This window comes from Fistularia commersonii, chromosome 10 (assembly GCF_037954325.1).
Source record: "Fistularia commersonii isolate RoL2024-O1a breed Wild chromosome 10, RoL_Fcom_v1.0, whole genome shotgun sequence".
NCBI lineage: Eukaryota > Metazoa > Chordata > Actinopteri > Syngnathiformes > Fistulariidae > Fistularia > Fistularia commersonii.
Genome location: NC_141293.1, coordinates 8,632,957 through 8,657,769, shown reverse-complemented (window position 1 = coordinate 8,657,769; position 24,813 = coordinate 8,632,957). Strand labels below are relative to the sequence as shown.

Genomic DNA, 24,813 nt, shown 5'->3' with positions numbered 1-24,813 from the left:
TGGCTCCTTCAATATGCCATCTCAGTTAATTTCTCTTCCTGAAGAATCCCTTTAGATCTGTTTGTCCTTCCAAGTGACAATTTGTCATTTTGTTTTTGCAGTGTGACCCAGGTGAAGCAACAAAGCTGCTGTATGACCTCCTCTACACTGAACCCATCAAGATTGTCCTGATGCCTGGCTGTAGCGGCGTCTCCACACTGGTGGCTGAGGCGGCTCGGATGTGGAACCTCATAGTGGTGGGTCTCTGTCTGCTTTCTACTGTTTGTACTCAAATGCATGCCTACAAATTTGCCTGTCTTACTTGGGAGACTTGGATAAAAAAATTAAAACCAAATACCCTTCAGCATCTGTGATTCTAATCAATACGATTAAGAGACGAGTACAAGGTAGAGGTCTTTAATGGCCTATTATTTCAAAGTTTGACAGAGAATATGACATTGCTTCACAAATCATGATAAAGAAATCAGATCCTGTTATTCATTATGGAGTCCGGTCAAATCGTGCTCACTGACTCTTGCGAAAGTACCATTCAAAATGTCTCAGGAAGTCCAAAATGTCATTTTTGTCAGCACAAGTTGTTGAACTAACAGTGTTTTTGATACTTTCCCCAATTTATGTATGACTGGAGAGTGTGATTAGAGTTTCGTGTGGTCAGAGACGCGTTGCTTTCTAAAACCTTAATATTTGGTTGGATAACTGAGGACTGCAAAACTTTATTCAATTGTGGAGACAGTATGCAGCCTCTGTACCACAGTACCGATCAAACATCATAGAAAACTTGTTTTCCCTCGAGAGTGTATCACATTTGTTTGTGAAGACAGTTTAATAACCTGCTCCACAAGAACAAGTATTATATGTCAAACAAACTGAAGACCTCTCTTGCCCCTCGTTTCCTCTCAATGTACATTTGTTCTTGACTAGACTGTGACAAAAGCTGATAAGAGACTTGAGACCAAAACTTTAGCTGTATTTATACTACAGGAATATTGTTCATCTGTTCTTCGCTACAAACATTTCTCACTTATCTTAAATGGGAATCAATGTATCGGGCATTGGTATGATTTGCAGTTACTAATTATGCCAAGTTCCCCACATCAGTGATGTAGTTGTTTCTTGATTTTTAAAATATTCTCTGTTCCCTTTAAGCCGCGCGTTCGCGTGATTGCGCACTGCTCCAGCATTCTCCGCGCACAGCAAATTTATGCTGCACATGAAATAAAATCCAAGCTGAAATGTAAATAAAATAAACGTGTTTAAGTTATCCACAGTTCGGCTTTGCTGTGCACGGAGAACGCTGGAGCAGTGCACAAACGTGCTGCTTAGAGGGAACATAGCATGGGACACTTTATCAGTGATGATAGTTAAGACGGCTGTATCCCAAAACTGTACCAAAACTGTACCAACAAACTAACAGCAGAGCTAAATCATATTGCTTGTCCTTGCATAGTGGTTGACAGACATTTATTGCTGGTGTAAACACATCCTCAATGTCTTATTTAGCAAGAGATCTTGTTCCGCCTTCTGCTGTGTTTATATTTCAAGCAACATTTTTTTTCTCCATGTTATGGCTTTGTATATTTACTTTGCTTATCTCCTTCGTAGTCGCCTTTTATTCTGATTCTCTTAGATTTACTTTCATCTGCTTATTAGCTTTGTCCTATGATTGACTTACATCCAGAGATTAGCCATTGAGAACAATTAGTCGTAGTTGTTGCATCTGCTCTGCTTCTTCGTTTCTAGACTCTCTTTTTGGTCACCATTTCTTTCCTTATCATTAAAAACTCCTTTTCTTGACTCTTTCCTCTCTGCCGCCATTGCCTGGAGCGGGTTGGCTCTGTTGTTACTACTTTCCCCCTTCCTTGTTCCTTCCCATCTCTACCATCTTTCTCTCCCACTCTTCTCCTCTGACTTGCGCCCTCACTTCCAACAGTCGAGCCCCCCACCCCCCACTTACACAAAGGGATCTGTCTCTCTTTACTATACACCACCATTGGCACAAACTCCTACCCGTCACACTCAATTATTTCTGTATGGGTTCTGCCTGCAGCAGCCTCCTTGCATGTCAAACAGCTTCATCACAGAGTCGGGTTGGGAAAAGCACCTCCATTTCTGGACTCTGATCAAGAGTGGGATCTTGATCGGCTCCTTCTGGCAAAGTGCTAATTTGATCCCCCTATATCCTTTTCTAACAACATAGTGAGCCTCCGAGGGCCGATGATCCTCTATGAGTCTACAGGAAAACTGCAAAAAATTTCTGTGGTATTTTGGATGCTTGGATGTGTAACTCTGACTGTCTGCTGCAGTGGACTGCCACATTGCTCTATTTCTGCCACAGTACCTTTTTGCTCCAGTTAAGTTTTCTCACTGTTCCCGTGTTCAGTGGAGGCTTATTTCAGTGTTGCCATGGTGAAAAGCTTGCAGCTTCAAGTTTCCAGATTTGTTGGTAATGATAGGTAAACCCTGTAAAAGGTTTGATGCCATGAGGATTTAACTTGTCACAAATGCTGGTGTCTGATGTAAGCTATTCTTGGGGGTGGGTTAATTACCGCTAACTTCACTATTTTCACTCCTACCCTGTTTAGTTCAGTAAATGGAACTCTGTTGCTTGATGCCTTTATGAAATTTATGTGGGCATAGTCCTGGTCAAGGAGTTGGTCTTGTACTCCATCCATCCAACAATTGTGTTACTCAGGATTGCAGATGATGCGGGACCCTAACGCAACTGCCATAGGGTGAGAAGTGAGGTACACCCTGGAGTGGTGGGTGTCACAGGGCCACATATACAGACCATTCACTCCGTCATTTGCACATCTGGGCAATTTTTCGGGACTGTGGTTTGGACTTCTCCGGTTGTGACCCCATGCGGACACAGGGAGAACATGCAAACTTCACACAGACAGGTCCTCTGTTGGAAATGTGAGGCTAACCGCTGCACCGCCGTGCATTATACTTGTACTGTTGATGGTAAAAGCATAGCCTGTGCTTCAAACATACTCTGAACATGATCAGAACCATGATGCAGTTTGCACATGTGCGGCTTATGTGACAGAAACGACCGAATGCATTTGGCCTCATCAGTCATATATCCTTTTTTAATGACTTTATCATAATATAAAACACTTGTATTATGGCATGGAATGTGGCCACATATACAGTGGGCATCGTGAAGTAAAGCTCAGGTGCTAAGTGTTGTGATTGTGTGGTTGTGGATCAGATGACTTCAGAGTACAGTGACTGGTCAATGCTGTTCTACGTCATTGGAATTCTTAGGAAAGCTGATGCAGGCTCATCTTTATTTTTAGCCTATCACAACCAACAAGTGTCGACAAGTGTCGGAAGTCATTTTGTATCTTCTGTTCTCCAATTGAAAATGACTTATAACCTGCTGCTTTGTTGCTGGTAGACTGAGTACAGTGAGCAAGATTATGCTAAAACTACCATGCCGATTTTCATTAAAGTGGGTGAAGGGTGATGGAGCATGGAAGAAGCTATTTAATTTTGGAGCAGTCACAAATATTATAATTTCTGCAGATAAAGTACATAGACCTTGGAGGAGTGTATATCTCGTATAGTTCAGTCAGCAACAAAGTTGCTCGTCTCTCTGTGAGAAATCTTGCATAAAACAAAATCATTAAGATTCCACAATGACAGTCTGTACTATGTCATGTTTGATCACTTCCTGCCACTGGTGTTTCTGGGCGGCTGAATGCATGTTTGAAAACAAACATTTGACAAAAATGTTATGTGAATCCAGGGCACTGACAAGCCAGCAGAGTCCTTGCCATGGGCTCATTTTTCATTTGCATTTTTGTTTCTTTCACTTTTTATCTATTTGGTATGGTTTCTGTTAATTACACAGATTAACAGGAGCAGCCCGACCCAAGAGTCAATAATAAAATATTAAATTCTATACCTGCTTGAAATATTTAAAAAGATGAATAGCATGTGGCATTTTTTGGCCTTAAACAGTGGTCAAATCATATTGTGATTTTTCTTTGTTCTTTTCTCTCTCGCCAAGACACAAGCATCTTTAAGCTCACTTCTATTGACTCCTATTACCTGAGTGAAAAGGGAGGAAATATTCTTTTCAAATACTTTGATACCCTAGGATTATTTCCGAAATTGCAGTGCTGATAATTAATCAATTACTATTATTAGATATTGCCCTCAGTGATTGACATTGACTTAACAGCAAATACATTCAGCGATTAAAGGGGCCAATGTTTTTGAAAAGAAATGTGAATTTGTGCTAGAAGATTTTAAATAGTGACTTGAAAAGCCTGTCTAATATTGAAGATTTTGCTATTTATTGACATAAAGGGAAATACGTAGTTGCAAGCCATTTTTAAATATTTCAACATGATAAAATCTGAATTTGACAAAAGTTGTCCTGCCTGGTTATCTTCAGGGTCAATACATGGCTAATTATATAGACTCTTATTTGCAGGGGGCATATATAATAGAATAACTTGCATATTTGTTATATAGAAAACCTAATATCAGGCCTGAGATACATAGACATTGAAATTCTTGTATTTTACTTTTCTTTTGTGGATGTCGACATTGCTGTGGCAATTTTTGTTGGTGGATGGATTAAAAGATCTGATTTAAAAATTTGTATCAGCGACCCAGCAGTCACACCTCTTTTGTTTTCTGAGTAGGATTTTACAACAATGCATCACAACAGCTTCTATTTTTGTGATGTTGTGTAAAATCAACGTGTAAATGGGGCAAATGTTTCTTCATTAAAAAATCGCAAATTCTCATTATCATCTTGGACTGTGAGAACAAAATGTTATTTTTATAGACCCTCAGCTATTGCACCTTGCACTTTCCTCGTGTTCATGTGTACTCTGACCATTGTTGCAGAGTCCATCACACCACTGCTGGTTTCTTTCGCCGCTGTGTCCAAGTCAGCTGTCACTTCCTCAATAGTTTCCCCTTCTTTGTACTGATGCCTTCGTCTACCTGCCTTCACCCACTGGGATTTGTTATTGTGGGGAGTCCACATTGTACATGACATTTGACGTCTATCATCGAGCCCTCTCACATTGAACATCCTGTGGCTGTATAGGTAATGGGGCTGAGTTGGAGCCTGAGAGGAGGGCTAGATTGATGTGTCTGTAATGGCTCCCTAAATGCCAGGTTCCTCATTTTTAAGGGGACCTGTCCAGGATTTTATCTCCGCTTGTCATTGTGAAACTAATTGTTTGAAGAACAGTCTTTTCCTGTTGGCATTACCCACCGCCCATCTGCCCTACTGCTTTGGAGATACATCTTAGCCCTCTGCTCTCTACTGTGAAGAGGTTCTGCCTGATAATCCTGAATTACATTGACCCAAATGAAAGGACCAGATGATGACTAGGGCTGGGTCTTAGCAACACCGATAATTAAATCATTTTTATTTGTTCTTTTGTAATTGCGCTTTCATGAAAATGCATGGGAAATCCTGTATGCAGTATTTTAAAATTTAAATGACAGTTTATTAACAGAGCCCAGGGACACAGGGATGCTAAAATACGGGAAAGGGGAGAGATGACTATGAGAAAAGGTTTTCTGTATTTTTGTTTTTTCTCTCTCTCTTGTTTTGTGTTTGAACCAGTCGCCATCAAAGACTGTGTACAGAGAAGGAACAAGAGAGTGCTTATTTGAATGCATTTTGATTGAAGTCTGTTTATAGCGAATACCTTGAAGGATTTTTACTGCCCCTGAAACACGTCACACACTTTCGTCCATCCTGCCTCATTCTTTGCTTCAAACTCAAACGTATCTACAGCACGTAATGGCTGTGTGGCGCTGGATCTAGAGGACCTGCTCACTCGCTACCTAGTCAGATGTAAAAGCACACCTTTCGCGAGTAAATTTATTAATCTTAAAAATGTAATTTATTCATATCAACACATCTCATCAATAATAGTGTTTGACTGTTTGTAAAAATCATAGTACTGAAAAACTCAACAACAACCATATCGATGTACTGGATTTTAGATTATTTAATTGTATTCTTAATTGTCAATTGCATTGACGACGATATGCTATTCTATATCATTTTTAAATCTTAAGTTAAGTTTGTTTTCCACCACAGACATCAGTCAAGTAAGAGAACCAATAGAAAGTTATTTCGAGATTTAAGATAATCCCCTGGATTTGCATTCAGCGGTTTCACAAGGAAATATTCTCTCTGTGTGTGAAAGTTTCTTCGTGAAAACTTCACAAAACAAAGTCTGTGGATAATTCTAACCAGAACATGATTCCTGTGAAAGACTTTGCTGTTTGCTGCAGTTTTTCAAATGTAAAACTCAACAACAATGTTTCTTTGAGCACTGCAACAGAAGCTCCATTCAGTCCTATTGTGTTAGGGTGAGGCAGACATCTCTGCAGCCCACATCTCCGGCAGTCACTCACATCAAAATCATCATGTTGATGAATAAATTGCACAAAAGGCAACAATGCATTTGTTGTTTTTTTGATTTTGGTTGAACTTTGATGCATTTCTTATTTTTCCATCATTTTAGCAGTTACAGATTCTTTTGTCTGTTCATTCATTGCTTTTGAACTTGTATTATTCCTTTGAATTCTCTCTTAACATTTCACCCTTGTTCAAGCTTTTCTCTTTAGTCTTTTTAAATAATTTTGTGACTGTTTCAAAAGTTAACCATTATAAAGTTTTTATCATACATTATTTTTCTGACACTCCTCCTCTGTCTCAACTAATTCATCTCCATTTTCCTTCCAAGCTCTCTTACGGGTCCAGCTCACCGGCCTTATCCAACCGCCAGCGCTTCCCCACATTCTTCCGCACCCACCCTTCGGCCACCCTCCACAACCCCACCAGGGTGCAGCTCTTCCAGAAGTGGAAGTGGACACGCATCGCCACCATCCAGCAGACCACTGAAGTCTTCACCTCCGTCAGTATTTCGTGTTTTTCATGACATGAAAAATGAAATACCGATTTTTTTTTTCTTACACATTTGGGAAAAACATGGTTTTCTCATTCAGGTCATTCAAGTGTTATTCTATTTTACCTCCTCCCTCTACTTAGCCATGTGTGGCTTGTTTTAATTACCTTCTTCTTTGTGTTTGTTTACTGGACCTGCTGTGTTCTCAGGCTAGCATTATTCCTTCCAGCCATCTCTCCTGGCAATTAATAGAAGCTTTTGAAGTAATTTGCTGGAATATTGGTTGTGAGAAGTATTGATCACGCAATACATCTCTCTCAGACAAGGAGGTCGATACCACTGGTGTTGGCTCCTATAATGGAGGTTAATGATCACGCTCTTGCATTTCTCCTAACTTTTGTCTTATCTTCTTTCCAGTCATGTTCTTTGTCTTAAAGATCTGTTTTCTCCCATGCTGTCTTTCCCATCACTCATATGTCCCTGCACTGTTGGGCCCTCTCCTGAAGTTTTTCATAAATACACTTTTTTTCTTTGTGTCTTCGTCGCTGCGACTTTTTTCAAATTTGTCTTCTTTAATGATCTCAACTCATGACCTATCGTTCTCTCAACACAGCTGCCTCTCTAACCAACCCCCCATCACTGTTTGCCTCCCTCCGTCCTTCCCTTTCATCTCCCAGACGCTGGATGATCTTGAGCAGAGAGTGAAGGAGGCAGGCATCGAGATCAGCGTTCGCCAGAGTTTCCTCACCGACCCGGCTGTTGCTGTCAAAAACCTAAAGGTGCTTTGATTTGAAATTCACAGCTGCTGGCCCTCTCTGTCTCCCGCCTCTGTGACTCACAGGTGCAGACGATAGCATTAGCATAGAGGTGATTTGGCAGACAAAATTAATGCACCGTGCTTATTCGCTACTCCTGTACATTATGTGCAATGGGCACTTCAGAAAGTGTCACCGCTACAACCAGCTGTTCTGAACTTGTGTGTTGTGTGAAGTTGTGTTTTTGCTAGTCATGCAACTTCGCACCTTTTCTATTTTTTCTTCTTTTCTTTTCAGCGTCAGGATGCAAGAATAATCGTGGGACTGTTTTATGAGACAGAAGCCAGAAAGGTGTTTTGTGAGGTTTGTTCCCTTTTCACAATTAATCCCAGTAGTCTGAACCTGACTGGCTATTAGTTGAAGTAAAGCTATGTAATGAGCTGAATACATTAGCTGAATAAAACCCCTTTGCAGGTGTTCAAGGAGAAACTCTACGGGAAGAAATATGTGTGGTTCCTGATTGGGTGGTACGCAGACAACTGGTTCAAGATCAAAGATCCAGCTATCAACTGCACTGTGGAAAACATGACCGAGGCTGTCGAGGGACATGTAACCACAGAGATCGTCATGCTGAATCCAGAGACTGTCAGAGGTGTCTCCAACATGGTGGGTAGATAAATACTCCTTCACTTTTTAAAATTCTAACATATACAGTGTCTCATCTTGAATCTCTGTCAACCACAAAAAAACGGGAAAAGGGTAAGTATCACGTTAGGGGGCAGAGGTGCATCATAATGAGGACAAATAAGTAATGTCGGCATAGACTGTTGTTGCACTTGAACACACTATACAGATTTAGCTGAAGGACATCTCTCGCCAACCACCCGCTGTTTAAACTTGAATATGTTAAGCATTAAATTCTGGAGTCTGATGGTCAATGAGCTTATAATAACATTACATTGTGCTTATCCAAACGTTTAGTTTTAAATTAAACTGACAGATATATTCACAATTGTAATTCCAAATATCCATATATCCAGAAAAACTGCATAAATCCATCCACCTTCACTTGTATGTTCCATATCCATGCACCTTTGACTTATCCTTATCAGATGCCTGAAACACTTCAACGACTCTGATGATCCCTCCACATGTTTACACTCTATGCGTACCCCTCTATGTGAGGCCAAGCCCGACCAGCCTGCAGAGGAAACTTCATTTCAACTCCAAACACGGTGCTTGTTCGAACCAGTCAAAGCCTACCAAACAAATCCAATAGCCAAAAAACATTTGGGTTTTGATTGAACAGGCTGTTCCACCCAACCCATTCCATGTTTCTCCTTCTAAGCCCATATGGGCTTGAAGTGGTTCTCCACCCAGCAACTCCAGGACGGCTGTTTATAGGCCTTTATGCATCAGTCAAACTGAGCATGAGTTTTTTTGGAATATAAACACAAGCAATCATCAGACATCGCCTTCCTTTCCTGAATCATTTTAAGTATGCATCCCTCTTACTAACCATGCTAAACCTCAACACACTGGTGCTTTAGTATGCCCTGTCCACCCTGAGCCACTCTGGAAAATAATAGAATCCAGCCTCGTCTCCAGGAGCTTGGTTTGATTGCCAGTGCTATGCATTGTGGAGGCTCAACTTTTTCTAGGTTACCGTTCCACCTCTTACACCAACTTTGCCTCCTTTTAGGCTGAATAGCTACTATTTCATATCCCAAAATAACAGTTTGCCATGCCAGGGACTGTCAGGCTCAGGTCTCCACGTCTATTTTCCACCCAAAATATTGCATATTGCACCCTGATGCGTGTCCCCCACAGGATAAAATCCATACATTTCCCTGTGGATAAGACCTCAAACAACTTTGAATGATCCTGACACGTTTGTACCAGTTTGGTTCTAGATATAGTCCAGAAGGTTTATGTATATGGATTTCATGGATATTCCTGTTTTATAGTGGCTGGTATTTTACTAAAAATTAACAAAATACTGTGTGGCAATTTGAACATTTCACATTATGTTAATTTTAACATTCGAGTGCTGTGAAGAAGCAGAATTTCGGTCCTCCAACAGCCCATTATCCACTCCCACTGACATCAGTACTGATATCTGATCAATCAATCAACCAAATATTAATGCCTGAACAACATCAGGGTCCTGCTAACAATTAAATTGTCAGATCTTCAACATATACAATTTTGGATTTCTAAAGATATCAGTCAATATGCACTGATACTGTACTAATATTGTATTTCTGTGATAATCACTAAGGTGTGCTCACTGATGTTGCCTGGATCTGGGACTGGATCTGGGTAGTGATAATTTTGAATGAACTTTTTTCGATAGGGAATGGCATATGTCTCATGAAATATATAAAAAATAGAAGAATGGATTTATCATCACTGAAAAATGCCATTGTCACCAAGCCCCTCTCTGTGAAACTCCTAATACTTCTAGTGTTGTCAAATCCTGGTGTAGCTGCTCAGGTTCAAGCTTCGCATTGTCCTGTCGCTCTCCCTTGTTCACCTTCTCTAATCTTCTTACACCGCTTCTTCTCTTCTCCCTCTATACCATTGTACAACCCTCTCTGACTCCATTGGTCTTATATTCTCCATATTTATCCACCTTTATTCCTTTTCCTTTACCATTTCCTCCTCTCCTGTTTCTCTAAGCCCCCCTCGCTCCTGCACTTCATCACCAGCTGTTGTTTATATTAATCCAGCACCTGCCACTACCTTTATCTGTTGATGCGCTGCTTGACAATCATAAGAGCGAGAGCCAGAACTTGCTCGTAATCACTCTTTTTCCAATTCAATTTCCAAGTTTCCAAATTGGCACATGTCTTCGAGATGGAGCAATCAGATGACGCATGTGTGCCAGTGCTGCAGGCTCTGCGTTAGCAGAACGCACACACCACAGTAGTAAGCAGATAGGAACAGATTTAAATACCAAACGCCAAGGCGGATTTTCAATGAGATTCATTTGACATAACCAAATTTGAGGTATGTTAGCCCCGGGGAAGCCACAGGGAATCCTCGAGGATTGGAAACATTAATCTTCCACCACATGTGTGTTCCAATTTCCGAGGGAGACAATGTTCAATGACATTTGATGACACTTTGCAAACTGTACACCTATGAGAAACTATGCTCTAAAAGAACTGAACACTCGTGTTTTTCAGTCATCCATATTTTGTTACAAAAAGTATTCCACTCCAATCAAGGCATTGGCTGTATTTTTTTTAGAATGCTTGCAAATGAAAATTAGAGCTGGTATTTTGTGTGTGAACTATGGCTGGCATCATGAATGTGAGAGAGAGGAGTGTTGGTGGCTGACTGTAAGCATTGTCGTGTATTTCAGCTGTCAGAACAGCAATGGCAGAGTATGAGATTTGCGTGGGAGGACTGTGAGGTGCTGCGGTGACACCGCAAACCTTGATCGGTATCTCAGCTTTACACAGGAAAAAAATACATAAAACAAGAATATACTAAATGATTAAGAGTAATCAGCCCAAATCTGCTGTTAAGAAAGACTTGATTATATTTTCAGCAGCCCATTCTGTCCATTTTATGGTCATGTGTGAACATGCAATGAGCATTTAACTGAGTTGCAGCAAATTATGAAGGAAAAAGGATGGCTTTTGTTACCAGGCTTCCTGCAGTGGAGGAATGGAAGAGTTACATTTAAACTCAAATCATTTTCCACCTTTGTGTAGCTATGAAAATTTGGCTTAGTTGATTTTAAAATTTTGCTGTCACTGTCTAACCACCTGCTATAAGGGGTTTGAGTTTCCTCAATGATTAATCCTGGATAGATACAGGGGTGTATCTATAAGCTTCATGATGTCTCTATTTAAGACACTCCTAATTAGTAATGCAGTACTTGTTGTGCAATAATAGTTTGATGTTACAGTGGTATCATCTTTGGTACGGCTATCTCCCTTAAGCCTATATAATGTATATACCTTTAATGATAATGATAAACCTATAATGTAATAAGGAAGAAAATTGGTGGATAGAATGACACAAGTATTACAAACAATAAGGAACTATACTAAAAACAGAATTTAGAGTTTTCTTATAGTTTGCTTTGTTTGACAGCCTGGGATGATCCTGAGCCCCATTCAGCATTTCAACAGAAGGCTTAGAACCATAATAATTTGATACAGTATTTACTGCATTTACATCTCTAACATGTAAAACATACAGAAAAATCAAAATCAAAAACCTGTGCAGGAAGGTGTCCAATTCCTCCAGTTCTCCATTTTTAAACACCAGTGAATTCCAACCAAAGACATAAAGCAGGAGTTTGGAGGTTTTGAATTCTCCTCTCAGTATGCACAGGTTTAAAGGTCTTAAACAGAGCAATCTTGCAGCGTCTTTCTGGCTGTTAAGCTATTCACCGTGGTCAAATCCTCCACACAAAGGAGCTGCAAATCAGCAGGTGTTAACAAAAGGGAAGAAATAAAATTTAGCATTGCATTTAAACCGAGAACAAAAATCAATTCCGGTGGGGACCGAAATGTCTCTAAATGCTTCTCAATTACTGTTCTCTTTGCCACTGTAAATAATAGAACAACAAAAGTATAAAAAATGTGTAGATATAATCCTTTTTCCTTCAGAGGGACTTCTCTTTGATATAATTTTTTTTCTGTTCCTCTCTTATTAGACATCTCAGGAGTTTTTGGCTGCCTTGATGTCTCGCCTGGGAGGGAAGAATCCTGAGGAGACCGGAGGGTTTCAGGAGGCCCCACTAGCCTATGATGCAGTGTGGGCTCTGGCTCTTGCCCTCAATAAAACCGTGGCACCCCTGAAGGCCAAGGGCCGACGGCTGGAAGACTTCAACTACAACAACCACGATATCACATCGGAGATCTACAGGGCCCTTAACACAAGCTCGTTTGAAGGAGTTTCGGTTTGTGCAAACACACACCTTTGAGCCACAGGAATCGTGATCAAAAAACTCCTTACTTGCAAAAGTTTAGTACACTGAGTCCGATCATGGCAAATGAAGTATGGCAGGGAGAGCAGTCATCAAAAACACCAAGAGACCGAGATAAAAGGAAGAAGGCGTAAGCAATGGACACTGGGTACAAAAAATGAAATGGCAGCTGGAGCAGACTGATGATTTCCAGTGCAACTTATGATCAACCAGATTAATTTAAAAAAAGAGCCAAAATCCTAATACTTGCTAGAAAACTGTGCAGTCATAAAACCATTACAAATACAATGGGAAATACAAACGGTGGCATGCAAACATATCTGCATCAGCTACCAAAGAAGAATTTCGGTTCAGAAATTAATTGATAAAAGTGACAACAGCTATATTTTTAGCTTTATTTAAAATCCAATATTAAACCAATGGGTATAGTCCCTTTTCAATGCCAACTGTTGAGGTTGTTTCAAATGCTCAATGAACCCTCTACTGGCTGTAGCCAGTAATGCAAATTAATGCACAAAATGCACATACATCAGGGGAGAAACAAGTTGTGTATACACATGTATATAATGTTCAATTAATATCATTCAATTTTCCTCAAAAGTTGCAAGATACTGAGCAGAGTAGCATTCAATGTCATTTTTACCGTATTCTGTCCTTGAAGAGGTGTTTTGTGAACCTCATCCTTCAACTCAGTTCTCCTTATGCGTACGCCCGATTTTGTGCTTTTGCATTTAACACAAAATTTAGGTTACATTGTCTTGAAATATTTGAAGACAAAATTTCAAATATATAGAAACGCAGTCCATATTTTATATTTCTTCCTCTCGCACCAGTGACTACAGGAAAGGAAAGCAAACACACCAATTCAGATAATGAGAGCCAGTTGAAGCTACTGGTTGCAGTGTAAAACCCATCCAGTCTGCGTTTCAGTTCAGTTACTGTGTCCTTCAAAGGTTCATGATGACACAGCTGAACTAAAATTTAAAAGAGACTATATGGACAGTCTGGATCTTCAATTTATGTCACCACCTGTCTCGAAACACCCTTTGCATTACTCAAAAATGTGTTTGTTTTTAAAATAACCTTTCTATGATTAACTGTTTAAATAAGCTGTAGCTCAATACCCAAGTTTAAAATGTGTCTGCATCTACAGAAAAGTCAATATCAGGCTGCTGCTTCGGATGGTTGAAAAAGCAACAGATGCTATTTTTAAAAACGAAAATCCAATAATCAGTGGAGTGTAGTGGAGTGAGTCTTGGGAGAGGTCCTAAATGATCCAGGAACAGAAGGATGAACGTCTCTGCTCTATCTGAAGGCGGTGGCGAAAAACATTATCCTGTTGGTGTGATCTATCCAGCTCTTAAAAAGCAAACCTGTAAGATTTTTGCCCCTGAGTTGGGACACAGTTGAAGGAAGGGAAGTTCCTTAAATGAGAGTCAAGTACAACGTTTCAAAATAAATGAAATTCAAACATGACTTATGGAGCGTGACACATCACCGTACCTCCCCGACATTCGATTTTCTCTTATTATGACTTTCCTGAGATTACAAATAGAGAAAAACTGGACCTGACTCCATGTCTATGGGAAAGTCTGAGGATTTGCGCCACCTCTATTTCCCCTTGGTCAGTCAATTCCTGCTCCTAAAGACCAATACTTATTCCATACTTGTTCCATGCGTGCCTTAGGAACCTTATTTGTATGACATCAGGAAGAGCACGGATCGTGCCATCAAAAATTCTTTAGTGTTTGAGAAATGAGAAGAAAGGACAGAAGACTCAGTCATATAATAAAAGCCTCAATGAAAATGTGATTCAGGTGCTGTAATTTCTGTAAATAAATATGTATTTATTGGTCTGGACCATTTATATGTTGGTTTCTAGCACAGATTATATATTTGGATCTTGAAAGGACATCTCATTTCAATTCTGTGTTTGTAGAGTAAGTCATCCAAATTATGTAGCTTGCTTTTTTTACTTTTCATATAAAGTTTTGTGTTATTCTCCTGTACACAACTGCACTGTTGCCAAAGAGATGGATTACATAGGGAAAATGAGCCAAGAGTAAATACCATGAGGAGCAAAAAACAGTCCAGGAAACTTCAGGGGATGAAATACTGACCATGATTTTAATCCCCCTCTTTGATAAGGGATGACTTCTTAATTGCTAAAGGGACTGCCTTTCTGTTTCAGGGCCAGGTTGTGTTTGACGCCCAGGGTTCCAGGATGGCAATGACTCTAATTGAACAGCTACAAGGTAAAGCCATCACATATTGTTTCCCATATTCATGTGACAGGCCGTTTGATGATAAAAAAGAATCACCGCTACATATATTTACTGTCAATCGATTGTTCCTCCTTACAAAGCCAAGAGCAGCAATGCTGTTTGCAGCCTTTCCTGTGATTGGTCTCAATAGCCTATAATTGCTCATTTTGAAAGGGATTAATGTAAGGAATACCTTGACTTGGGCTTCACTGTAATTGGGCGCAAGCCTTCATTTTTAAGCTTTTCTGGAAATGGCATGCTATTTGTCACTAGAGACTTAATGAGTTTCCCTGCAAAGGATAAGGTTGAGGATTATTTTCTACTTCTGTTCTCTCTTACGTTCTAACGGACGAGAATTTATAATCCTGCCTGCTTCCCCTCACATTCTGCCTCATATTTCCTGTTATGGTGTCGAGGTAATTTGGCTTCTGCAATGAGATGACCTGACTTGAATCCCTGAATCACTGAAGGGCCTCATCAGTATTCCTGGTCAAGACTGCCACATAAGCTCCTTTTTTTTATTACTTTTCTCCTTTCTTTCCCCTTGTTACCTCTTTGTTTGCCCTTCTTTATGTACCATTTCTCCTCTTGTGTCTGTTATCTGTTCTTTGTTGGGTTTTCTTTTTTTCTTCGGTGCCCACACATTTCACTAATGTGCACCAGAAAAACTGAAATAATAACTTAACAGCAATTAAATAGATGGAAGTGTTCATCAGCCAGTTGTTTTGTTGTGCTGTTTTGAAATTCCCAATCCCCCACAAATACCGAGACGCAAAAAACAAACCAAAAAAATAACCAGGGTAAAAAATGAATTACACAACCAGGGTAATCAAAGCCTATATTGTCTTTCAGCTTCTTACTCTCTGACTTTCTGTTTTGGGCGGTGACTTTCTTCCTCAAATATGCAGGAGGCAGTTATAAGAAGATTGGCTATTATGACAGCTCTCAGAAGAACCTGTCCTGGTTCGGCAACGATGTTTGGATAGGTAAGATGGAGTTCATGACACTTGCTGCGTCGAGCTTCCTGGCTTCTTGTTTGTCACTGTCCTTGACAGCACAAAGCCTGGAAATGAAAAATCATTCAGTGTTTTTATCCCCGAGAGAGAAGGCCGGGTGAAGTTGTTTTTCTTGACAAACCACAAGCCCTGAGAATTCACCAAGCCAACAGAAAGGTCCGCTTTCTCGATCGCATTTTCCATGATGAAAATGTCTAATTTGATTGCGCAAGGAAAATAATGTTCAAAACTACAATTTTTACTTTTAACATATAGCTTTTCTCAGCTATACTAAAGCAAATACAAACCACTTGTTAAAAGAATAAGAAGGTAGTTCATACTCTGAATCATTAGACACATTTATCACAGGTACTCCATGTTGTGTACTTATTTTGACTGCTTTGCATGGTATGCAATCATACTGGAAGATAATTTTTGGAGAATATAGTTATTTGGAAGCTGACACACAACCAAAATTATATACTCAGAGCTTTGACACACTAGAGTGGTTTCGGGAAACGCTAATTAAAATATTCGCAAGATCTGATACTGCAAATAACCAGTCACAAGTTTGTTTTCAAACTACTCTCTTAACTCCTTCTACATAATTTAGAGTTTCGTCTGAAAACTATTTAGTGCTGATATGAGTCAAAACCAGACTAATTTTGTGGTTGTTTACTGGCATGACCCTCCCCGGAGAGGTGACATACTTGGACAGTTTGTGCCACTAATCAATCCTGCATGCTGCAGCGGCCACAAAGAAACTGCCTTTTTTTAGGGCCTTGAAAGGAAGCATGTGTGCTGAGGCTTAAGGAGGAGGTGATTCCACGTCAGCGTCTGTGGCGAAGGATGGATGACCTGTATAGATGTAGGCATGATGTCCGTCTCCCGGCCAGCTGCCAGCTCCAGCACAAAACAGCGGAAACTGGCTCGCTCTCCACAATTTCAGGGGTCTGATATGTTTACTTAGGCCTTGCCTGACTGCCTCCTCTCGACCTCTTTTTTTCATCTGTTTACCAAATGAAGCCACATCCATCTGACATCTACTTGTTGAGAGGAAATGAGTAATTTCGTGTTCTCCACAGCTGACTCAGTTTGGGAAGTTTTTGTCTGGTGGGCTGAAACGCTTCATTTGTTCTATATTGATAGGATCGACTGCACACAGGGGTTCTCAACTTAACCTGTCCTCTTGTTTTCCTGCGTGTTTACCAGGCGCTTCCGTCCCCTACTCTCTCACTCTCTTCACGGTCTCCCTAACAACCACTTCAGCTCAGCTCTTCTTCTAATCGCTGTGGCAACTGTTATAGAGCTGCTGGGTCTCCATGGCAACACCCTGTCCTGATTCTTTGATCAAGGACAGAGGGGCTTGAACATTGCAAACATTGAATGAATGGACAGTAGGCACAAACATGCACGCATGTACGCAAGCGAAAAATACACATGCAAAAACAGACAACAATATTAAATAAATACAACCGTTTGACACGATTCCTCCGTGATCAACTGGAATTATTTGTATTCTATTGTAAGTAGACGTGTTAGGAAATGTTTAACTTCAATTAAATAAGATAGGACCCTTGGAACAAAATTTTTAATTGGATTCAAATTAAGTTTTGAAAAGACATAGAAGTAAAAGGGTTGATATATATATATCTTCAAACACACACACATATATATCTGATATAATATAATAGAGATGCATAGATATATGTGTATATGTACTGAAGAACTATAGAAGCTATTTGATGACAGTTGAAATGTCCAGTTGCCACCATGAGATAGACCATGACCTGGATAAGAGAACCTTCAAGCACATATACATTTTTTTTTTGTGTGTATGTGTGTGTGTGTGTGTGTGTGTATGTGTGTGTGTGTGCGTGTGTGTCTCTGTATCTCTTTGTTTGTAAGTATGTATCTATAGGGGCCTTTCTGTACAGAATGCATTATTCTGTGCATCTACAAAGGTAGGTTCTCCAAAACTCCACATGAAGGTATATTGCAAAGTTCCTGCTGAATGTTTTAAAGGTGCTGACAAATCTAAAAAGTGTTGATGTTCCATGTTGAAGCAGAAATATTGCATAACTGAGTCATGTAGGATGAGAATGATTTTTTTCATCTCAGGAGCTAAAATACCTTCTTCTAGAGCCCGACAAAATGCCTTAGTATCACAACTGCTGATTATTACATTACATTACATTACGGTCATTTGACAGATGCTTTTATCCAAAGTGATAAAAGCCCACTATACCAATGCCTGGAAATAAAGTTCAAATAATGAATAATTGAAACAGGAATTGAATAAGTCTAATTCTGATTCAGTTAACCTTTGGTCACCTTTTGCTCTCTGTCTGGGTGTTGGTTTCAGACACATAACAAATTGAAAAATTCCAATAAATAATCAATATCAGGTGTCGGTGTTCTTCCACATCGCATTATTTTAATTTCAGACATTCTGAGATGGAGTGTTTGTCACAGAGAAACACAACCTTCATTAAAATCTAAACAGTGTTGGTTTTTCACCCTGGGTGACTTCTGGGAAAGTATAGAAGAATCATATATTTTCATATATGAAATATGGCATAGTATATATTTATGATTATGTGATATATGAATATATCACATCATATATTTAATGTATTGAATATTGACCTGTAGAGTTTTCACATACACTGTCACTGATGTATGTGTCAAACGACAATGAAGGACACTGAAATTGGCCGATAGATACAGATGTTTAGCTCTTGAAGAGTGTGTGTCTATGTGTGTCTCTGGTTGTGGTGGGATGGGGAGAGGGAGTTAGAATTGTTTTTTGACATGCTCAAAGTTGTGACACTTGCAACGGCATTCAGAGACAAACATTTTTAAGATCTACTAAATCGACATAATTCTGTCATGTCACTTGCATAATTTTGATGAAGAGAAGGCTAATGTTGCTGACTCCCCTGTTTGACGACACCACAAAGACTCGGTGACAAGTGTCTAAACAGAGAATGATAGGCGTCTTAACACCCCTCAATCCTCACGGGGGAGCGACACATCAGCCTCATGCAGAGGTGACAGTCCTGCTCTGCTTACATTACGACACACAAACATGAACACACACACACATACACACACATAGCTCTGTCACCCCAGATTACCTCTCATTCTCAAATACACACGTATACATACATGTCTGGGATGCATGAATGCTCCATTTTGATCATATTTTGTCTCTGGAGCCTATCATATCCTTCCAAATGAGTGGATTTAAATTTTTGCCTAAAATTCAGTCCATGTACTCTACTTTGAAGAGTGTAAACACACAGCAATCCTTATTCATGTTACTTAGTCAAAAAATAGACTCTTTATTGAGGATTACTTTGACTTTTTGGAACAGTTGATGTTTAATTTGCCATATAGTGTATCCACATACATCAACCTCCAATTTTAAAGGCGCCCAATTCTTTATACTGGAGTGACATTTAAAAAAAAGCTAAAGACATGACTGTTGTAAATGTCTCCCAACCTCCTGATGTCAGTAGGACCTAAGGAGAAGAACTAGGCATTAATTTTAAACAATACGCAGCTTTGGGCAACATAAGTCCTCAAACAGCAATGACATATTAGTTTTATAGTTTAATAATTTCTGTTTGTCCCTCTGATTTTTTAATGACCCCTCTGATGCAGTTGAACTGATTGCACCCTTTTTATTCATTCACGCATCTGATAGGTGGTTACTAAAGTCCCTTTTGCAATTATATGCAGTGACTATGTTTTTTTGTGACAACGTACAAAAATTCCAACTCTTTCATCCAAGAAATCTCTCAAATCGTCAGGAAGGTGCAACTATCAGTACTTTTCCTTTCATTCATCAGTATTTTTCATTTTAAACTGTGACTCCTAGAGAATATGCTGAGTCTATCATTTTGAAGAGATATAATGACTTCAAATGCTCAAGTTTAAGCTCTCAGGAATAAAAAAAAAACTGCTATAAATGATGTACTGCAGTGCTTTGCCTTCTGCTTTAGAGATCTACTTTTTACCTTTTGGTTGTTGACAGCACTCCTACATATAACAGGCTAAAAAATGTGTCATCGACAAGACTGTCAGGAATGCTTTGAAATATTTTGTATTTATGAATTTATAAACGCTAACTCTGTTGAGTCGGATTTTGTTTTGTAATACCGACTTAATTATGATTTGTTACTGTGTATGAAACATTGTTCACAAGTAAAACTGGCTAAAGTCACCTTATAATGGTATGGATGGAGAGAAAATGTCATTTTCTTTCTTTCGCCCTATTATCCAGGTGCTGGGCCTCCAGCTGATCGCACAGTGGTTATAGAGGAGTACAGGTTCTTGTCACAAAAGCTGTTTGCTGCTGTGTCTGTCTTCGCCGGCCTTGGCATACTGCTTGGCATTGTCTGTCTGACCTTCAACATCTATAACGGTAACGTCCGGTAAGTTCACTCGATGCTCCATCAGTATTTTGTCAGGTCATTACTCATAACATTTTCTTCAACTGTTTCAAGATACAGTCGGTATATGAGTGATTGATTTGACTGTTTAATTAGGAAAAACTAACACTAACAATGCTAGACAGGTATTTTGCCATCAGATGTTACCCTTCTAGGTAACATCTGATGGCCCCCAGATGACCAAAGTAACAATATCACAACAATAGCACTATCAACCTGCAAAATACATATTTTATTGCCTGTTTATATATTGTATAGTTTGTTTTATTGCCTATCTGTATATTTTATATACACTGCTCAAAAAAAAAAGGGAACACTTAAAAAACACATCCTAGATCTAAATGAATGAAATATTCTTATGAAATACTTTGCTCTTTATACAGTTGAATGTGCTGACAACAAAATCACACAAAAATGATCAATGGAAATCAATTGTATCAACCCATGGAGGTCTGGATAAGAATCACACTCAAAATTAAAGTGTAAAAACCAACTCCAGGCTGATCCAACTTTGATGTAATGTCCTTAAAACAAGTCAAAATGAATCTGTGTTGCTTCCTGAGTGGACACTATGATTTCACAGAAGTGTGATTGACTTGAAGTTACATTGTGTTGTTCAAGTGTTCCCTTTATTTTTTTAAGCAGTATATATTGTCTATTTTATACAGTTTTATATTTGTATTGTCCAGGGCAACAGATGGAACTTAGCTATGAGCTATAATCTGGTACAAACATCTCTGCCTCTGTGCTTAATGTATTTGTACACTGTCCTAATAAACTTCTAAACAAACAAACTAAACAAACAAAAACATAGCGGGGGCAGTTGAGGTTTCGTATCTGTTTTTTTTTTTTCCAAAAGGCTTTAATAAGAAAATGGTAGATTTATAAAACTGGCAGTTAGCGGCTGAATGGCTGGGAAACAGTTACGTTCCACGAAGGTTACCCGTTTGCTTCAGCAGCCTCGAAAGTTTGACGAGTGAACGGAAGCGACATCCTGCCACAACTCACAGCTGATCCTACAGAGGTGATCGCTCAGTCTCACTACAAGCTGAGCATTAGTTGCAGTACAACGTGAGTTAGGATGAGGGAGAGGAAAAAAGATAACACTTGACTGTATCACAGCAGAGATCCGTCTGTGATGTAAATGCTGAACAGCACCGCCGCTTTTTGAATTTAGAGAGACTACAAAGTTGATTGTTTGGCTTTGGCCTCAGCATTCTAGCAGCTGGATTCATCGTCATGTATAATGCAAACAACAAATACATTTGTTTCAAACATGCCTTTTGATCAAGGATTTTTGAAGCTCAGCACATGCACTAGGGTTCCGGTGAAACCCCTGTAGCATATCTGGGATGTCTTTTCAACACACCACTTTTTTTTCCCCCGACCTGGTCAAAACGATTCAAAGTCCCATCAGTTCCATAAGCTTATCGGGAGTTTTAAAGAGCTGGGAGGTTCGTTCCTCTGAGGTTTTCTTGCTGGTTCTAGTGAGCATGTTAGACCCTCTTTCAGCTTTGATTGTATTTTAGACACAATATCACTGAGGGCTGTTCTCAGAGGATATAACACTATGAGTCAGATCAGATCAAATTAAATTTATTCAGCGAGCTGATCTCGACAGAAAAAAGGGCCATATTAAAAGACAAAAATATAAGAAAATGTCATACTGCATCGCACGGCTCACAGGAGCGCATCCTTAGGAGATGAAATAGAAATATGTTTCAAGAATACATCATTATGCCCTGTTTTGTGTTAAAAGGACTATAATTATACATTCATATACGAATCTGCTAACCCTCTATATTTACGTATTTACAAGTGTGGTTGATAGATACATGTCTGAATCTTAATATTCTACTCCAAAATATTTGAATTCTACATATCAGCAACCAACATGCCCCTGTTTAACTAATACCTCCTGCTTACTGCTCTTAGTAAAGAGGAATCTGAATGCTGTCTAACTGCCTCCCTGTCTCGCTGTTGCTCCTCTAATTTTCTAACATTGATGAAGTGAATTCACCACTTTCTGTCCATCTTCCTCTTTGATAAACAAGCTTTTTAGTCTTGCAATACAAATAAAATGTTATTGCAACGTGTTGCTGGTGGGAGATTGCATGAAAAACAATCTAATGCCGCATGGGAGTTAACAGAAGCAATCAAAAAATTATAAAAAATCTCCCACAGGCTATGTAATGTATTATCTTATTTTATGAAAATTAGAAAGCAGATTAACACTTTTATGTTTATATTATATCATAGCTGTTTTCAATTTAGAAACCTTGTGGAGTGGGAATAACAGTGGCAGGTGTCAGAAGATTTCATATAACAATCATGTTGACAAAACTTACATTCAAACGTAACAGAAATCACCTTACATGCAACAAACATTTGGATTTTCTGTTATGGCTTTCCTGTTGTGGCTTAGTTTCAAATAGGTTTCTGTTTGTATTCACCGTGAGAGTCCAATGCATCTGTGTCTTCCAGTCTTCAAGCGAGTAATTACTACACAATGTTGTACAAATTGCATTGCGATATCGTATCGCCGCACAACGTGTACATGTACGTAAAAGCATCCAAACAGAAAACAATGCATTGGCCGGGTTAGTGAGAACTGCACATTAGTGGAGTTGGAACACAAAATGTGAACTAAACCACAAGTGTTTCTTTCGATTCTAGAGGGTAAAATTCTTCCCCAAACATTTTTGTCTCCCTGCTCTGCTCCTCTCAGCACCTGGCCCACTTTTTCGCATTTTTCAGAATTTTAGTGGGCAGACTTTGGCTCATACCAGGAGGGTTTAGTTTCTCTTCAATATAGAAGTGAGGCAGTAATTGCCCCTTTTCATCATTCTCTTAGCAACCTCATTTTGTGTTGCACACAAGGTGAGTCTGAAGAACAGCAGGGTGCGATGAGAGGAGTTACGTTATCTTGCAAAGAAGTGGAGGTTATAGCCTGATGCCTGCAGCTCTTCATCTAACAGCTCACTATGGATTCCCTCACTTGTTCATCTTCCTGCAATCTCAAACTGATCTGACCTCAAAAATGTAAAAGATGAACGTCGTACTGTCAGCTACAGTTAGGTTTCCTCACTGACAAACTCATTGTGTTTGCAGTGACTAATTCATTGTAAATGTCAACTTCTGTTTCACCAGTTAAATGCTTTGAATGGCCACAGCTTTAGGAATTATGTATTTTTATTCTCAGTAATGCAATTGACAAAAATGCACAACATAAACTACAGCTTATTCATTTTATTATCAATACAAATGCAAGGGTTTTAAGCAATGGCCAATAGGATGAGTCCTCATGTACTTGAGATGCTGATACACTAGAGTTGATCCCTCAGACCCCAACATCTTTTTCCACACATAAAATACCAATATTCAGCTATACTCAAGAAATGCAACATAAACAATTTAAAGCTAGAAAGGCAGGTACGGCCATTTTCAACCCAAGTGCTACACTCACTGCATAGTTAGATAACAAACCAGCACTGCATGTCAGAAAACAAGTGCAGTGAGCTTCTTGCATTTATGGCATGTATCTGTATTAAATGCATCAGCATTTTTCATGGAACTGGGCCATTGTGTTTATGAGTAAATATTTTGTATGCAGGTGGTATCAGCTGCTGGATATACAGTAAATAAGCTGCAAGGTCTCAGGGCATGACCTGGGCCAGCCAAAAAGATGAAATTATAAGACTTACTGTACCTACTGTTGCAGGATGAGATGAGGTAAAAGACCAGCAGGAAATGTTTATGGTGGCTTATAGATTACATTCAAAATGTCAGTATTTTGGTATTAAGATAAATCATGATAGAAAATGAACCTTTCGCTTTAGTATCCCTTAATTTTAACTGTTAATATGTCCTCGCTTAAGGTTATAAGCATTGCTAGCTTGAAAGTATGTCGATGTTGCCATTTAGCAACAGTTTGTCAGGTTACATACTCATAAAAGCAAAGGTATAATCCCTGATCCTGAAAAGAGAAGAAAAATCTCAATTGATGCATTTTCCCCTTTTTTCATGCGGTGAACCTTGGTTGAAGAATGAAAATTCTCAAAAGAAAGTTGAGAATGAAAAGAAATGAGGAAAACAGATTTAATGCAAAAAAGGTCAGGGGTTTTAGTGGAAAGGCTTGATGGACAAAAAAATAGCTTGGGGCTCTTTGGATGTAATTTGTTGAAAAATGGAAGAAAAAGAAATGTTCAAAGCTCAAGAAAGAAAATACCCCTATCAATTCAGTATTGTTTGACACATTTAATTAGACAAGCTTATAAAAGCAATCCAATATCATGTCACAGCCTTCAGCCTTTTAGTGTTTTGTTTTTTCAGTTTCAAGGAAACCATTAGTTGATAGAAGATGAATTTATGACAAATAACTGCCTCATGTTGGGATCAGTCATCAGCTGCTCAATTATATCCAGCAGTCATCAGACAGGAGTATGTATCACATGTGAGGCTTGTTGATTGTTTAACATTTGCTCCTGAG

The 24,813-nt window shown here is 39.2% G+C and overlaps 1 protein-coding gene across 2 annotated transcripts in view; it reads left to right on the top strand.

Annotated features, from left to right (window-relative positions):
• gabbr1a (gamma-aminobutyric acid (GABA) B receptor, 1a) overlaps nucleotides 1–24,813 on the top strand; it is a 76,701-nt gene that overhangs the window by 33,902 nt on the left and 17,986 nt on the right. For both annotated transcript variants that reach the window (XM_086153583.1, XM_086153582.1), the window contains exons 8-16: nucleotides 102–236; nucleotides 6,738–6,908; nucleotides 7,577–7,678; nucleotides 7,952–8,017; nucleotides 8,129–8,320; nucleotides 12,333–12,578; nucleotides 14,797–14,860; nucleotides 15,778–15,855; nucleotides 20,156–20,306. In XM_086153583.1, the coding sequence (XP_086009709.1) occupies nucleotides 102–236; nucleotides 6,738–6,908; nucleotides 7,577–7,678; nucleotides 7,952–8,017; nucleotides 8,129–8,320; nucleotides 12,333–12,578; nucleotides 14,797–14,860; nucleotides 15,778–15,855; nucleotides 20,156–20,306 (1,205 nt within the window). The remainder of the gene's footprint in view (nucleotides 1–101; nucleotides 237–6,737; nucleotides 6,909–7,576; nucleotides 7,679–7,951; nucleotides 8,018–8,128; nucleotides 8,321–12,332; nucleotides 12,579–14,796; nucleotides 14,861–15,777; nucleotides 15,856–20,155; nucleotides 20,307–24,813) is intronic.